Raw genomic sequence first — 17221 nt, forward strand, 5'->3', positions numbered from 1 at the left:
AAGCATCTGCCTTCAGCTCAGGTCATGATCCCAGAGTCCTGGGATCAAGCCCCACATCGGGCTCCCTGCTCCATGGGAGGCCTGCTTCTCCCTCTCCCACTCCCCCTGCTTGTGTTCCCTCTCTCGCTGTGTCTCTCTCTCTCTCTGTCAAATAAATAAATAAAATCTTTAAAAAAAAAAAAAAGAAAATTATATCAAGTCCCTTTGTGGTTTTCATTTTTCATGTCACTTTACTGACCTTACTTTTGATCTCTTGATCATCACTGATATTTTCTGTGTAGCCCTTCAAATTCACTAAGCCATACTTTTACTGAAATGCATGTCATGCCATATATTCAGGAGTTGGAAAAATAGCAAGGGGAACAGATCTAGATCTCAGCCTTGACTCAGCCACCATCTGCAACTGGTCCTGAATAGGAAAAGCATATGAATTACTACTTATTGTGACCAGACAAGAAAGATAAACCCACGCAGTGAGATGTGTCAGGAGAGAATGAGGTCTGCTTAGGGCGAGCTACTGGGAGGGTAGCCAGCTGGGGTAGTCCCTGAGCTTCCTTCTGCCCCTACTCATCTTACTGTGGCACAAACTGGCCCCAGGTGATCTGCCTCTTGAGAAAGTGTTCCCAGAGTGTCCAAGGATAGATCAGAGTGGGTGAGGCGAGAATCCCAGATACATAGAATAACAAGAGGGCAGGCCAGCCTTGACTGAATTGGGTCATTTGGCCAAGAAGTGGGCTGGAGGCCTCAGGGTGGGAGTCTGCAGTGGACGCAGGGCCCCCAGCCTCAAGAGATGGGGCTATTGCTGCTGCCATGAGGTTCTGCTGGAGACCAAAGGCCTGGGCCAGACACATCCCAGAGAGACTCCAGTAGTGAGGGCAGTGGTACTTTTAGGCAGCTTTAGGTAAGTAAACTGGGTCAAACCTGCAGGAACTAGGGACAAGCCTATGAGAAAGCCCCATCTGCTGATCCCCACACAGACTCTGCCTGTCTCTTGGTTCAAGTACTGAGGTTTTTGTGTGTATGCCCTGCCAGGCATTTCCCTGATGATGGGTGATGCTGAGCATCTTTTCATGTACTAGTTGGCCATTTAGATGTCTTCTTTGGAAAAATGTCTGTGTCTTCTGTCCATTTTTTAATTATATTTTTTTTCTTTGTTTATTAGTTGTTTTACATTCTTCAGGTATTTTTTATAAGGTATTTTGGGTAATAACCCCTATGTGATATATGATTTGCAAATATTTTCTCCTATTCTATAGATTGCCTTTTCATTTTGTTGATTGTTTCTTTTGCTGTGCAGAAAGGTTTTTTTTTTGTTTGATGTAGTCCCACTTGTTGATTTTTGCTTTTGTTTCCTTTGCTTTTGGTGTCATATCCAAAAAATCATTTCTAAGACCAATGTCAAGGAGCTTTCCCCCTATGTTTTCTTCTAGAAATTTTATGGTATCCAGTTTTATGTTTAAGTCTTTAATTCATTTGGACTTAATTTTTATAAGTAGAAAAGACAGGGGTCCAATGTCATTTTCCTATGTGTTGTTCTTTAGTTTTCCCAGAACCATTTACTGAAGACAGTACCCTTTCCCCATTAAGTGTTCTTGGCTCCCTTGTCAAACAATAGTTGACCTTATATGCAGCAGTTTATTTCTGGGCTTTCTACTTTGTTCCATTGGTCTATGTGTCTGTTTTTATGCCAGTACCATAATGTCTTAATTACTATAGCTTTGTAGTATAGTTTGAAATCAGGAAGTGTGATGCCTCTAGCTTAGTTCCTCTTTCTCAGGATTGCTATGACTATTCAGGGTCTTTAGTGGTTTCATACAGTTTTTTTTTTCTATCTCTGTGAAAAATGCCATTGGAATTTTGGTAGGAACTGCGTTGAATCTGTAGATGGCTTTGGGTAGTATCAACACTTTAACACTATTAATTCTTCCAGCCCATGATCATGGGATATCTTTCCACTTTTCTGTGTGTCCTCTTCAATTTTCTTCATCAAAGTCATGTAGTTTCCATTGTACAGATCCTTAATTTCCTTAGTTCAATTTATTCCTAAGTATTTTATTGTTTTTGATACTGTTGTGAATGGGATAGTTTTCTTTATTTCTTTTTAATTTATTTCATTGTTAGTGTTTAGAAACAAAACTGATTTCTGTATGTTGATTTTATGATCCGGCAATCCCACTTCTGGGTATGTATCCAAAAGAAATGAGAACAGGATATCAAAAAGATATCTGTGTAACCATGTTCATTGCAGCATTATTCACAATAGCCAAGATACGGAAACAAAAGTGTCAGTCAGTGGATGAAGGGGTAAAGAAGATGTGGTATTGAATATTGAATTATTGAATATTTTATTATTTATTATTGAAATATTGAAATATTGAATATTTTCAACCATGAGATAGAAGGAAATCCTGCCATTTGTGACAACATGGATGGACCTTGAGAGCATTATGTTTAATGAGATAAGTCAGACAAAGACAAATGCTGTGTGGTATTACTTATATGTGGAATCTGAAAAAGCTGAACTTGTAGAAGCAGAGTAGAATGGTAGTTACCAGGGGCTGGGGGGTGGGGGAACTGGGAAGATGCAACTAGAAAGTGAATAAGTTCTAGAGCTCTAATGCACAGCATAGTGATTATAGCCAATAATACCATATTATATATTTCAAAATTGCTTTAAAAACTAGATCTGAAATGTTTTCCCACAAAAAAGAAATTACAATTATGTGGTGTGATAGAGGTGTTAAATAAAGCTAGGATGGTAATCATATTGTAATATATAAATGTATCAAATCACCAGGTTGTACGTTTTAAGCTTAAACAATGTTTTATATAAATTATGTCTCAATTTAAAAATTTAAAAACTAGAGTGTGAGGGATCTAGGTTCAGGCTGGGACACAGTGGGTACTGGGGCGAGGGTAGGGCCTTTCCCTCCTGGTGTTATTTGTTTGCTCTCTGCTCCTCAATGCTCTGCTTGCTCTTTGGAGCCTCCTGTGGGGTCCTGTGTGCACCCTCCCATGGATAGGTTGGCAGAGCAATGGGGCCAAGTGCCATCCTGGAGCTAGGTTACCTCACCCTCTAGGCTGCAGAGGGATGACACAGGATTAACAGCAGTTCATTGAACTACTGGGGAGAACAATTTTCATGAGAGTCTGTGCTTAAACTTGGAGAGGAATATGTGGATGGGGAGAGATGGTCCTCGGGAGGGAGGGAAAGGGGACCCCTAAGCCAACTGCCCTGGACAGTAAGGGAAAAGACAAGGCTCAGATCCCGGGCTTACAACCTGCCCTTTTCTTTTTTTTTTTTTTTTTTTAAAGATTTTATTTATTTATTTGACAGAGAGAGAGACAGCAAGAGAGGGAACACAAGCAGGGGAAGTGGGAGAGGGAGAAGCAGGCTCCCCGCTGAGCAGGGAGCCCGATGCGGGGCTTGATCCCAGGACCCTGGGACCATGACCTGAGCCGAAGGCAGACGCTTAACGACTGAGCCACCCAGGCACCCCACAACCTGCCCTTTTCTTAAACTACACCAAGGATGGTCTATACCAGCCTTGCAGGGGTCCCAACAGCTGAGCCTGTTTCCTGCCAGTGATTTTTCTTCCTGGCCTATGATTCCCAGCACTGTAGTCCGAGGGGCTTCTCTGGTCCCTCACAACAGCCCTTTGCAAACAGAGCTGAGGAGCACAGTGGGAAGGGAAGGAGCCTCCCTTAGCCCTCTCAGGAATTCCTAGAAGCCAGAGAGAGGCTGAGGCTGGGATGCAGGAGGGTTTGGAGCAATGTTACGTGTCAGGCGTTGTGATAGGCACTCGAGGCGCGACAGTGATCTGAACAGGCGAAGTCCTAACCCACAGGTAACTTACATCTGGTGGGAGAGGACAGGTAATAAACAAATATATACATATCCATGTAATATATTAGGCAGTGTTGCTGTTACAAAAACAAAACAACATCAGGGAGGCTAGAGAATTATAGAGTAAGGTCGCTTAAAAAGGGTGTTCAGGGAAGGTGCACTGCCAGCCTGAACAAAGTGAGGGAGAGAGCCATGTGGGCGTACGGGAGAGGGACAGTCCACACACATGGAGCAGCAAGTGTGAGGCCTTGAGGATCAGCATGCCTACTGGCTGTCATGGGCACAGAGTAAATAGGGGGAAGAACAGTGGGGAATAAAGTCAAAGAGGTAGCAGCAAAGGTGCCACATCATGCAGGGCTGTGGAAAGAAATTTGGATTTTACTTTAAGTGCGGTGGAAAGCTATTAGAGGATTTGGGGCAAAGAAATGACATTTGACTTGCGTTTTAACAGGATCACTCTGGCTACTGATGGCAAATAGACCTTAGAGAGGTTAGGATATAAATAGGGTACCTGTTAGGAGGCTATTGTAATTATCCAAGTAAGAAATTATCCAAGATGGGGTGTGGGCCAGCACGGTAATGGATGAAGGTGTTAACAGGTGGTTAGATGGTAGATATAATTTAAAGGAAGAGTTGGAAGGATTGGCTGAATGATTAGATATAAAAGAAAGAGAAGAATCAATTATGACTCTAAGAGTTTTCAAGTAAGCAAGAGTACAGGTGCCAGTTCTAGAATCCTTTTGAGATGAGTTTTACCTAATGTGTGTGTGTATATAGGGTAGAGAGTGGACAGAGAGAGAGAGAAGAAGGGGCTCTTTCCCGGTGAGAAATAGCAGACCAAAGGCAAAGAAGAAAAATTGCAAAAGGTCTTTTGTACCCAATAGTCGGCTCACCATTGTTGAACAAGGAAAACAGGACATTGTAAACAATCACGAATTGTGCCCTGAGTAGCTGGAGGCTTACTTTGCATTCTTCAGAGCATCTCTACTTGACATGACATACCTCCTACAACAAAAGGGACTCTATAATTTGGGACTCTATCTGGCCAGAATTATTCCTCAAAATTCTAACCCAGTAGTCAAAATATGAGGACAAAAGAGGTCTAGAATTATTATAGAAGCCCAGTACCATTTTCTAAGAAACTACTAGATGTGGAACTCAAACCTGTGGAATGCTTTTTTTTTTTTTTTTTTAAGATTTTATTGATTTGACAGAGAGAGACACAGTGAGAGAAGGGAACACAAGCAGGGGGAGTGGGAGAGGGAGAAGCAGGTTTCCCGTGGAGCAGGGAGCCTGATGTGGGGCTCAATCCCAGGACCCTGGGATCATGGCCTGAGCCGAAGGCAGATGCTTAATGACTGAGCCACCCAGGCGCCCCTGGAATGCTTTTAAAGCAGCTTTTAATCTCTATGTTCTCTTCTTTTACTATAGTCACTTCCAGATGTCTTGTGAATGTTCAGTATTTCACCTTTGAAACCTGAGAATTACCTTGTCACTCCATGGTCTTTGTATATTATGTCCAGTCTTAAAAGATTATAATTTGCAGTCAGGCTGACTTAGGTTTGAATCCTAGTTCTATTGCATAAAACAATTATGATCTTAGGCAAATCACTTCACCTCTCTGAGACTTGATTTTATCATCTGAAAAACTGAGATAATAATGGTTATCTTATAAAGTTGTTATGAAGATTAAATGAAATAAGCACCTCACATGAGCTAATGTATGTGACTTGCTGAGCACAGTGCCTAGCAGAAGACAGTGTGTGTGTGTGTTCGCGTGCGCGTGTGTGCGTGCGCGTGTGCATGCGCATGCGCGCAGGCGCACGCTCCCATCACTCACCTCCTCTCCATGCTCACTTCGGTACTAATCCAGAAATACATAACTTTGCATTGCGGTTACCACCCTGTCCCTCATTGCTTTTCTGGCTTCAACTCTCTTCTGGCCAAGTCTACTCTTCACCCAAAAATCATATGAATCCACTTTAAAGCACTCATGCTTATCCCCACCTTCTCCAAGTTCCTATAGTAGGTCCCATCTGTCTTGTTCATTTTGTTCTTAATCCTATACTGCCTTATACTTCTACTCAGTTGTTGTCTACTGAATTGTATGCCTCTGTAAGGTGAGCTTCTTGTCCTATATTTCTTTTGTCTCTCTATCCCACAGCAGGGCTCAGCCTTCTTAGTCATACCATTGGTCAGGTGTATGATCCTCCTCTGTAGTTATAAATCTCTAATGTGACTCTTACATTACAGAAGTAATTCCTTAAAGTTGCCTTAATGGGAACAAAAGCTGCCACTCAAGGTAGCATCAAACATATTATTAACCTACAACAATCCAGATCCAGTAATAATACATCCATTGATTTACGCAACACACATTTCTCATTCAGCATACCTTCAAGGTACTGGGGATATAGGCATGCATAGGATAAAGTTTCTGCTTTCATGGAATTTATATTCTCCAGATTACATGTTAAAATAAGTTTCTTCTTTTTTTTAATGTTTCAAGCTTTTATTTAAATTCTAGTTAGTTAACATATAGTGTAATAATAGTTTCAGGAGTAGAATTTAGTGATTCATCACTTACAAATAACACCCAGTGCTCATCACAACAAATGCCCTCCTTAATCCCCATCACCCATTTAACCCATGCCCCTGCCCACCTCCCTTCCAGCAACCCTCAGTGTGTTCTCTATAGTTAAGAGTCTGTTTTATGGTTTGCCTTCCTCTCTTTTTTCTTTTTTTCTCTTTTCCCTTTGTCCATCTGCTTTGATTTAAAGTAAGCTTCTTTTGGAAATGATTTTGGCACTATTTACTTCCAAGTATGTGTTCTACAAGATGGGAAAGTAAGGGAGTATTACCAGTTTCTAAGGAAATGGTACTTTCTTTGAAGTAGATCACTTATACAGAACTATTAATCTGTGATATTGTAAAACAAACAAACAAAACAAACAAAAAAAGTTGAAGTGACTCCCCACCAACTCAGTGTTCAGCGTTAATCATTTAGTTTGATGGTATGTGTCTTAGTTCAGGCTGCTATAACAAATTACCACAAACTGGGTAGCTTAAACAGTAAGCGTTTATTTCTCACAGTTCTGGATGCTGGAAGCCCAAGATCACAGTGCCATCATAGTTGGATTCTGATGAGGACCCTCTTCTGGGTTACAGACAGCTAACTTCTCATTGTATCCTCATATAGTGCAAATAGTGGGAGAGCTCTATGGGGTCTCTTTAATAAAGGCATTAATCCCATTCCTGAGGGCTCCACCCTCATGACCTAATCACCTCCCCAAGGCCCCACCTCCTAATACCATCACATCCTAGGTTAGGATTTGAACATACAAATTTTGGAGGGACACAAACATTCAGTTCGTAACAATATGGCCAATCTGACTCAAAATATCAACTTTTTGTGATAGATGATTACAAGGTAGCCCGAAAGTCCAGCTTTAGGATAAGGGAAGACCTAACACTTTAACCCAGAGGTGATTTCTTCCAATCTTTTTTTTAGGATTTATTTATTTATTTGAGAGAGAGAGAGAACGAGCAAGAGGGGGAGAGGGAGAGGAAGAGAGATTCTGAAGCAGACTCAGCTCGGAGCCCGACGCAGGGCTGGATCTCACTACCCTAAAATCATGACTTGAGCCGAAACCAAGAGTCGGACACTTAACCAACTGAGCCACCCAAGCTCCCCTCTTCCAGTCATTTTTAAAAAGTGGATGGAAATTTGCAAAAGTCCCTGTTAGACAGACTGCTACAAACACTGGTCATAGTGCCTGTACAGGTCATTTCATAAAACAAGTAGTCATGGTCCCTCTGAGATCCTTCTCGGGGAGCCAGCTACCCCCACTGTGGCTCACCGCACCCTTACATTTTACAACACGGTGCTCATTGTGAAGTCTAGGTCTTTGAAATCAGGTCAGCTTTAAAGACATTCTTTGTAGAAGAACATATTTGACATTGAGCACTCTACCTTCATAGAGGAGTTAAAAGTTGAAGCACAGAAAGGACATCCACAGGAACAAGAGAAGGGCTGCTGCCTCTGCAAGTCTTTCTTCTTCTTTTACACCTAACGAGATTTTTTTGTAGTTGTTTCCCAGGGCTCCATACTAAAGTAGAAATATCTCTGGAAGGAGATTTTATCTCCTAGTATTTTGGGTTGATGATGGCAGGCTACCGACATCCAGGCTTTGCCAACAGATTTGGAGGACACTCCAAACAGCCTATCTAGTTTACAGATTTCTCACTGTATGATAGGAATGTTCGGTGGCTTGAGGAAAAGGGACTGGGGAGAATGACAGGAGTACATGATGATTTTGTTTCTTCTCAAGAAGTAATGAAAGGGAGATAGTGTTCGTCTTTTTGGTCGAGTACTAGAAATACACATTGCGGTAATCCTTAACTCCTGCCTACCGAAATGGAAACTGGCACTGGTAGCTGATACCATCCATGGTCAGCAAGGAGGTTCCACGGATGGGTCATAGACAGAGTTCACAGAAAGCAATTTCAGATTTTTATTCGGTGATTGATTTGCCATTTGGCTCCATTGAATGCATCCTGAGTGGTATGAGAAGTATCTTTTGGTATTCACATCTATGAGGCAGGTAGCTGGAAATGTGGAGATTTGATTTAATGTAAGAAGAAAAGTAAAGGGAAAAAAAGGCTTAGCCACCTTACACATACAAATGGCACAGCAAATAGGTGAGGGATGCATTTGTAAGTGCAACTTAAATAAAGCTAATAAAGCCAGCACAATCCATCTAGAAATGTGGATCAGAGTCTTACTCTTTTACTCCATTAAGGCATTAATCCTCTCTGTCCCATTACTGCCCCAAAGGGTGCTGAGATAATGAATGTCCTAATAAATATAGAAATCTTGTAGAAACCCCAGAATCAGGCAACCAGATAAATGCAAGAGGAAGCATAGTGAATTTCCTTTGAGGTGTCTGATTCCTTGTTGCCTTGCAAGAGTTCAGTGGTGAGCCATTCACTCGCCAAGGAGCCCTTTACTCTCTCCGGCTCATCATGCTCTTAAGTGTCATTTTTATATCAACCATATGAGAAAGTGGAATGTTTTCCATATTACCTCCTGAGTCATACTATTTCTCCAGTCCTATGCCAGTCAGGTTTTTCTGGTTGTTATTCATGTACTTCATTTTCCTGAAGCTTGTCTCCCCTTCATTATAGTGGATGTGTTTGAGAGGTCATGTCTAAATGGCCTGCATTTAGAAGCATGGGAAAATTCTCCAAACATTTAACTTAGACAATTATACCTGCATACTAGAAGGCTGAAATTCATATGAAAAAAACAGGAAATTTTCATCGGCTGTCTTGCCACAACTAAGGAATCATTCCTTTTCCTTTTGGGGAAGGAAGTTGGCTTTAAAAATTAGTTGTAGCCTTGTTGCAAATCTGACACGGGTCATGGAGTACTTCCTTAAAAATGGCAGAGAACTGGACAAAATACAAAGAGAAATACAACAATATTACAGGAACTTGAGACATGAGTTCCTCATCCTCCACCCAAAAATACATTTATAAAGCACAAATATATTGTTTGACTCTGCCAGAACATACAACTTCCAAGCTATACCAGCAAAATCGATTGTGTAGGTACATCTGGAAATTCCATTATCTGGAGACTTTGGAGTAGTATGTAATGCACCAAAGCAGAAATTCACTATCTGCCAAAGAATTATTAAGTCTTCCTAACAAAGTATCTTAGGTGAGAGTTTGGATTATTAAGTCCAGACCCTAGGAACCTGGGAACATGAAGTTTCCAGAAGAAATAATGACAGAGAACATACCAGCCAGAGACACCCTGTCATGAAGCATAGGTTGCTGGTACCAAAGATTAATGGTCACATACATTTTCTTTCATTCTTACCTAAGTTGTTGAAGGACATTTTGATGTCTTTTATGTTGCTATTAGTATCCTTCATGAGTAATCGTTCACATCGGTGTGCAGGGCTCAGTGAGGGCCTCCTCACATTTCACACATGTGGCACATTTCCTAGGCAGAGTTCAATTATTATTTGGGTGATTATCTTTTTAATATCCATCTCCTAGCTACGCTATCAGCTCCAGGGGACAGTGGCTCTGGCTGTCTTCCTCAAGAAACATTTGTGGTGACTCTGTCTGGGCCAAACTGGAGCCAGTGTGGGAACGGTGAATAAGTTAGGAAAATATGCAAGGGTTGGGAAATAACGCCAGACCCGGGTGGAGGGCCTAGATCTCCTAAAAGATCTTAACTGCCACAAGTATAAACACTCTATACTTTGTCCCAGAAGACAGTGAAGATTCATCGAATGTTTCAAAGCTGAAGTGATCTAATAATCTGTGTTTGAAAGAATGAATCTGGCAGCAGGTTAGAGATTTCGTCTCTAAGCCAAAAGACTATTATAGTAGATTATAAAAAAAAAATGATTAGGTATTGCTTCTGTCCTCATGTGCACATCCCTTTGGCTCTGTGGCTTTACCATTCTTCTTATCCTAAGACTTTCAATATGAGTTTGACCACGTGACTTGCTTTGACGGATGGGGCATTAACAACTGCGACTCACACATTTGCTTGCTGGCGTTTGCCGGTGGCCTGACTGGGAAGCAAGAAATCCCCAAGTGAGGTAGCTTAATGAAGCAATGAATTTCACCCTTGTATTAAACTTCCTCTTTGCTGCTGTTAACATGCATAACCCCCTCCCCCTCAAACCAACACTATTAGAAATCTCACTTTAGCAAACGATCCTCAGCGGTGTGCACTAGAATCTAGAGGTGGGAGGAGGTATATGTCGTGTGAATTCCTTTCTCAGGAGGTGGGTTCCACCATGCATTATGGCTGCAAATTTGAAAATCACTCTGCTAAGTTTCATGGATCAGTGAGTGAACAGTTCACTCAGCCTGGGGAGTTAATGAGCACCATGGAGGAAGTGACATTAGGCCAGGTCTGCAAAGGAAGAATAACTATTCATCAGGTGGAAAAGTGCAGGAAGGGTATGTCAAACAAAGAGTAGAATGTGCCAAGTCAAGTCTTGCATCCCAAATGACTGGTTTTAAATGGTCATCTCTTTTCTTTCTATACAACTGAACATACTCTCTGATATTCTAGATCATGCTGGCAGAACCCTATCACTCTCAAGGAAATCTATAGAATTTACTTTGCAGTGTCTACAGTTTATAGAGAGATCATTGAAATAAATTGGCAGGATAATCATTGCCTTTCCTCAAAATAGTCTTCATTTTCAGAAACCAGCCTGAAGCATGACCAAGTCATTTTCCTGTGAATCTCATGCCCCAGACCAGGTTCCATGCAGAAAACAATAGGCTCTGATGGTTGTTTTATTTGCGTTCACCATCAGTTTCAGTAACTCTAGAATCATGTTAACTTCATGAAATTGAATCTAATTCTGATTGTGCAATCCCGTTCACAAGCCTCTCGTGAAAATCCTGATATCGATCAAGATCTAATGCATGTTCCCCTGCTTTTTGAAAGTTCATGTTGCCACTTTACTTTTACCGAAAAAATGACATTAGTATCTGTTTTCGCTAAGTGATAGAAATGCAATGAGGATTTTAGCTTTTCTGAAAAAAAAAAGAAAGAAAGAAAGAAAGAAGAAAGAAAGAAAGAAAGAAAGAAAGAAAGAAAGAAAGAAAGAAAGAAAGAAAGAAAGAAAGAAAGAAAGAAAAGAAAAAGAAAGAAAAAGAAAGAAAGAAAGAGAAAGAAAAGGTGCAAAGCAAAGAGCGCTCAGCATTTGCTTCGCAGTGAGCATTGCAGAGACAGTGCGCACCCCCAGCAGAGAGAGGGGCCCCGCCACGCTCCTTCCCCGGGAACTGCACTCAGCATGTGAGCATCCAGCCGCCAGAGCTGTGAACGGTGTCTGTGAGCATATCTGTGAGCAGATAGATGGCGGCTGGATTATCCCCATTTATTTTGTGCATCTGTTAGCAAGAGATGCCCTAAGATGTCAGAAAAGCCAAAGAGAGGTTATCTTTTAGGTCTGGGCATGCTCAACCTTTTTTCCCTGTAAATTAATGGCATATGCTTCTTCAATTACACCATTTTGGCTTATGGAAGGTTTCCTAGGAATGCTCTACTTTTGGATAGCAGAGGGGAGCCTGTACCTGGTTCTCATCCATACAGAATTTTTGGCATTTTCCTTAACACACATACATACTCCCTCACACCTAAATGCAGAGTAAATAAGTCTCTGAAGGAACTTATTGCCTTAATGTGCTTCTGTAATTCATTTCAATAGAACATATAGAACGCTTTTCCCCACACATAATAGGATTAATCTTTAAAAGCATCGTCTTCTACAAGCAGGTGCAAACCTTTGTCTGCCCTCAGGGAAAGACCAGCCAATGAGAGCTTATTCTGGTGATGTAATGCTTGTTAACTTACTCTCTTGCAGACATGATTGGGGAAGATGCTTTTTAGAGCATCAAACGTATTGAATTTAACTCTTTCTCACATGACTAATTTTAGCTCACAAGCCACTTCCGACGCTTCGTAAACATGTCATGTAGGACAGCCCTGAGATAGTTATGCAAAATCACTAGACTAGAGAATTTCTTTTGAGCATTGGCATCTGTACCCACTGGCATTTGCCAATGATAATTCCCTACCTTTCTTGAGAAATCAATACTTCCACATCCTGGTTCTTATGTAAATAAACGATACATTAACCCTAGCCAGAGGCAGATAAACTATTTCTTTCTCAGATATAGATTCTCCTGAAAATCAAATCAAAAGGGATAGAGACTTTATATGGGTTTTTTTTTTTTCCGTCAAACTCATCACAGTTGACTTCTCGTGACTGTACAAACTTAATTCTCATATTCACCCACTTTGTTTCAAAGATTAAAAAAAAATATTTGAAACAGTGTTTGAATAGCCAGGTATGTTCATAGTGATATAATCTTCTGCTTAGTGAGTAATGTACGGGGCTCCGTTGATGCAACTGAATGCTTGTGAATGTCCAGAGAAGCCGTAGCCGGGGCTAGGGCAGCCACTACCCATCACATAGTGTATTTCTGTGAAGTGGTGGGCAAGGCAAGATAAATGTATGTTACTTTCTAGCAGTAAAGTGTGCAAAAAAGCAGACCCAAGCTACAGATTTCAGGCAGCTCAACAGTGCAACAGCTCATTCATTCCCCATCCCTCTCCCTTCACCCCAAACCTCAGTTTTTTGAGCAAAAGAACACAAGAGTAAGCATTTTGTGAAAAATCCTAATTTGGAAGAGGGAAGTGTCATGTTACCTGAGCACACCAGTGGCTTATCTGATCTGACGCCCGGGAAGAAAGCAACTCAGACTGCTCAGCCAGCCGTGCGATTTGAGGTGCTGGATGTAATTTGGAGATGATGAGCTGTGAGTACTCAGAGTAAAAATGTAGGAAAGTTACTTTATTAGAACTTTCCTCCTTGTTTCTTTTTTCAGACTCTCCTCCAAACGCTTTGAGAAAACTGCATTAATTTTTGGCACGTGAGCCTTTCTTGGGACTTTTCTACTTATTCAGGTCATGGTAATACGGTTGCATTGGGATGGGGTGGAATTCTGGAACGGTAGAATGTTTCAAACGTGGCTGTAAATCTCATCTCTACCATATAAGGGAGTGGTAAGTCACTCTAACTTCAGGGAGACACACTTTCTCCATCTATTAAAATGAAATAATAATCCCATAGGAATTATTAAAATAATATTTATGAAGTTCTTGGCAAGTAGCAGGTATTCAACTGATAGTAGCTATGGTTATCACTATTTTTTACATATGCATAATTCCAAGCCACTTTACCTTTCAAAGTTGAAAACCACATTATATAAAATGACTATTTACCCAGAGCAAATTCGCTGACATGATGAATTTTATCTACCTTTTGATTGTGAAATGAACCATTCTGTTTTCCATTGAAGATTTAGTTTGTACTTGGTTCTTCATTTACCATATCATTCAGTCGTCTTTTATTTTTACCCATTGATATTTCAAAGTCAGTACTTTACAAATACATGATTTTAAATATTATCAGAATAAAGAGTAGTAGCATAGTACATTTCTTCTAGAGATTCGTTGATATTTTAAGGGCATGGCTTTTCCAATTCTATAGTAAAGGTCCTGGAAGGTAGCTTGAGGTTTTCAATAAATTAGCTTGAACTAAATTGTTTGTATCCACTGACACATTCCTACAAATTGATTTTAGATTTTAAATTTCAAGGGCTAGGAATGCCTGGGTGGCTCAGTCGGCTAAGCGTCTGCCTTCGGCTCAGGTCATGATCCCAGGGTCCTGGGATCGAGTCCCCCATTGGGCTCCTTGCTCAGCAGGAAGCCTGCTTCTCCCTCTGCCTGCCGCTCCCCTGTTTGTGCACTCATTCTCTCTCTGACAAATAAATAAAGAAAATCTTTTAAAAATAAAAATAAAAAAATAAATTTCAAGGGCTATTTAGTTCACTTTATCAGAATTTACTGAATGCCTGACCTGTACATGGAGAGACTCTAAGGTTAAACCCCATGGTGACAGCACCAGCTGTAAAGTCTAGGTTGCTACCATCCAGGTGCCATGCCTGGTTAAGGGGACAGACAACACAGTGTGTTCATTTCCATAACAGAGTTATGTAGAAAGTTACTGGAAACACACAGGTGGTGGGGCTTTTAATTCAACATTGGAGGGGTGAGTTTTTGAGAAAAATTATAGCCAGGTAACATTTTATTGACTTTTAAAGAATAATAAGGATATTCTTATTTGGATAAAATAGAAGAGTATTGCAGGTAGAAGGAATAGCTAGAGCAAAGGAGGAAAGGATTGCTAATTCATACCTATTTGTGGAATGGCTAGTGACGTAGCCTACTGTTTGACATTGGATGGAAGTGTGGCGAGGGAAAAGGAATGTTCATGTGTCGAGGGGCTTTTTGGAAAACTAATCCGTTACCTTCCAAATCATAAATATTCTTTATCTTGTCTTTGTTACGTACCATGAGAAGATTGATAATACATACTAGCTGGATTTTTTTCTTTTTTGTGATGTCTTTAAGCCCATTTGTACTTAAGCAAAAGAATACTCTTCCTTTGCTCTTCCTATGATTAAAAAAATTCTAGTGTACTATTAAACTTCAAATAAGGTAAGTGTAAACTTTACAAACCCTATTTCGAGAAGGCAATATAAATTGTACAAAAAATAATACTTGCGATCTAGAAAACATCTGTTAGTTTTGCTTCCTATAGAAGCATACATGAGCAAACTTGTAAAAGGCCATACATCTAAAAAACATGTGACTAATAATGTCAGAATATGCATTAAAGAAGTATTGTTTATGCTAACTTTGTGAAAGAGTTATCTGGGAAAACTTCATTGTTCATATTCACACGGTGAAGCATAAAACCAGCAGGTCAAAGCATGGGGCCATTCACGTGTAATAATGTGGGTGTGAAAACATTTCTTAAATAAAACTTGCTGAAAGTTCTCTGTCATTTTCTTTGAGTCTACTCACTGAATAAGAAGTCTGCATATCTTAGAACAGGACTATGTGTATATGCTCAGTAATTCAAATATGTTTGGTGACTTTTATTAGACGTGCACTGGAACGTATTGTCCACACATAAGTGACGCTGTTGTTAGAACAGGAATTTATCAATTTAACAAATGGTGTGTGCTGAACTGTCTATAACCTGTTCCCCCTTTGTGACCAGTATCATGTATTTCAGAAGTAGTTAACTGGAATTACAGGTAGTTGGGTCCCTCATGGGTTATAGATTTTCATCATGTAAAACCAACTGCATGGAGATTCAACCTACCTCTTAGGCTGATTAGATAACATACACAGGATTTTTTGCTTAAGTGTGTGAGTGTTTGTAGGCTACCTCATTCTAAAAATGCTTTGAGGTTCTTAGATTTATATGTGTAATGCAGAAAAATCCACTATATTCTCTTAAATTCATTAAACAAGGAGGCTGTTAGACTCCTGGGGCTCTCACGCCATGGCAGCCTATGTAAGCAAACCAAAATCTAAGCCTATAAATGCCCCAAGGTTACAAAATCAAAACCTGAGGACAACCAGTCACATACAGCCAATTAGGCTTTAAGTGATAGCCGATCCACAATGACCTTGCTTTGTTTCCACCTCACTCGCCAGCTCCTTGTTGGTGGAGCACTGCTGACCACTTCCAGTTCGCTGCTGTCCAATTCAAATTGATAAATGCCCAAATAAACTCTTAAAAACTTTTGGGGTGCCTGGCTGGCTCAGTCGGTAGAGCATGCGACTCTTCTTTTTTTTTAAGATTTTATTTATTTATTTGAGAGAGAGAGAGACGAGAGAGGGGCAGAGGGAAAGGGAGAAGCAGGCTCCCTGCTGAGCAGGGAACCCGATGTGGGGCTCAATCCCAGGACCCTGGGATCATGACCTAAGCCGAAGGCAGGTGCTTAACCCAGTGAGCCACCCATGTGCCCTGAGCATGTGACGCTTGATCTCGGGTTTATAAGTTTGAGCCCCACGTTGGGTGTAAAGATTACTTAAAAAGAAATCTTTAAAAAAATGTTTATATGCCTCAATTTATCTTTTAACTAGTTATTTAAAAATATGAAATTCTCGGAAAAATGTAAAAATAAAGACGGCTTTCTGTTTTCTCCATCAGCTGTTAAGAAGAAGGCTAGCTTTATCACTCCGGTTCCTGGAGGTGTGGGACCCATGACGGTGGCAATGCTTCTGAAGAACACCCTTCTGGCAGCTAAAAAACTCATTTACTAGGTCACATGAAAGAATAAGGCAAATGAAATCATGCTATTTATTTATTTGACAAAGGGCAAACACCTTTATATTTTACTACAAAGCTATTTATTTCTACATTGTATTTATTTTTTCATGGATGGAATCATTGTGGATCAGATGATTCATACAACCTGACTCATTTCCTGCTAACAGATTTTGAGTTTTAGGGGAAAAAAAAGAAAAAACAAACAATTCCAATGAAAACTTTGGTAACAGTGGTTTATTTTGTGAATAATATTTGTTCATAATGTTAAACAATAAAGGGCTCATAATAAATGAATATATTTTTGACACAAATATTACACACAGTATGTTTTCAGCAAACGTCTTGTCAGCCAAATGGGCGCCCTTGTAAAATGTAATTTAGGTTTTGACATAAGCAGGCTCAATTTTTATATACATTGTTTATCATATGCTGAAAAAGAGCTTACTTGCTAAAAGAAAGATAAAATATTAAAAGTAAAATCTTGATTCATGTATCTCCCAAATGGACCCTACGAGGCATCTTAATGAGAAATGACACTCTATTCAAGGAAAGAAAAGTAAACAAAGAAGGCAAAAAAAATGCAGTGCTGCTTAGAAAGGTAATAATGATCATTTCAAACTGTGAATGACTACTT

The 17221-nt window shown here is 40.2% G+C and overlaps 1 protein-coding gene across 1 annotated transcript in view; it reads left to right on the forward strand.

Annotated features, from left to right (window-relative positions):
- MTHFD2L (methylenetetrahydrofolate dehydrogenase (NADP+ dependent) 2 like) overlaps nucleotides 1–16628 on the forward strand; it is a 130370-nt gene extending 113742 nt beyond the window's left edge. The window contains exon 8 of the mRNA XM_032400531.1: nucleotides 16468–16628. Within this exon, the coding sequence (XP_032256422.1) occupies nucleotides 16468–16580 (113 nt within the window). The 3' untranslated portion in view covers nucleotides 16581–16628. The remainder of the gene's footprint in view (nucleotides 1–16467) is intronic.
- Nucleotides 16629–17221: the final 593 nt, after the last annotated feature.

The sequence above is a fragment of the Phoca vitulina genome, unplaced genomic scaffold (genome assembly GCF_004348235.1).
Source record: "Phoca vitulina isolate PV1807 unplaced genomic scaffold, GSC_HSeal_1.0 scaffold3, whole genome shotgun sequence".
Taxonomy (NCBI): domain Eukaryota; kingdom Metazoa; phylum Chordata; class Mammalia; order Carnivora; family Phocidae; genus Phoca; species Phoca vitulina.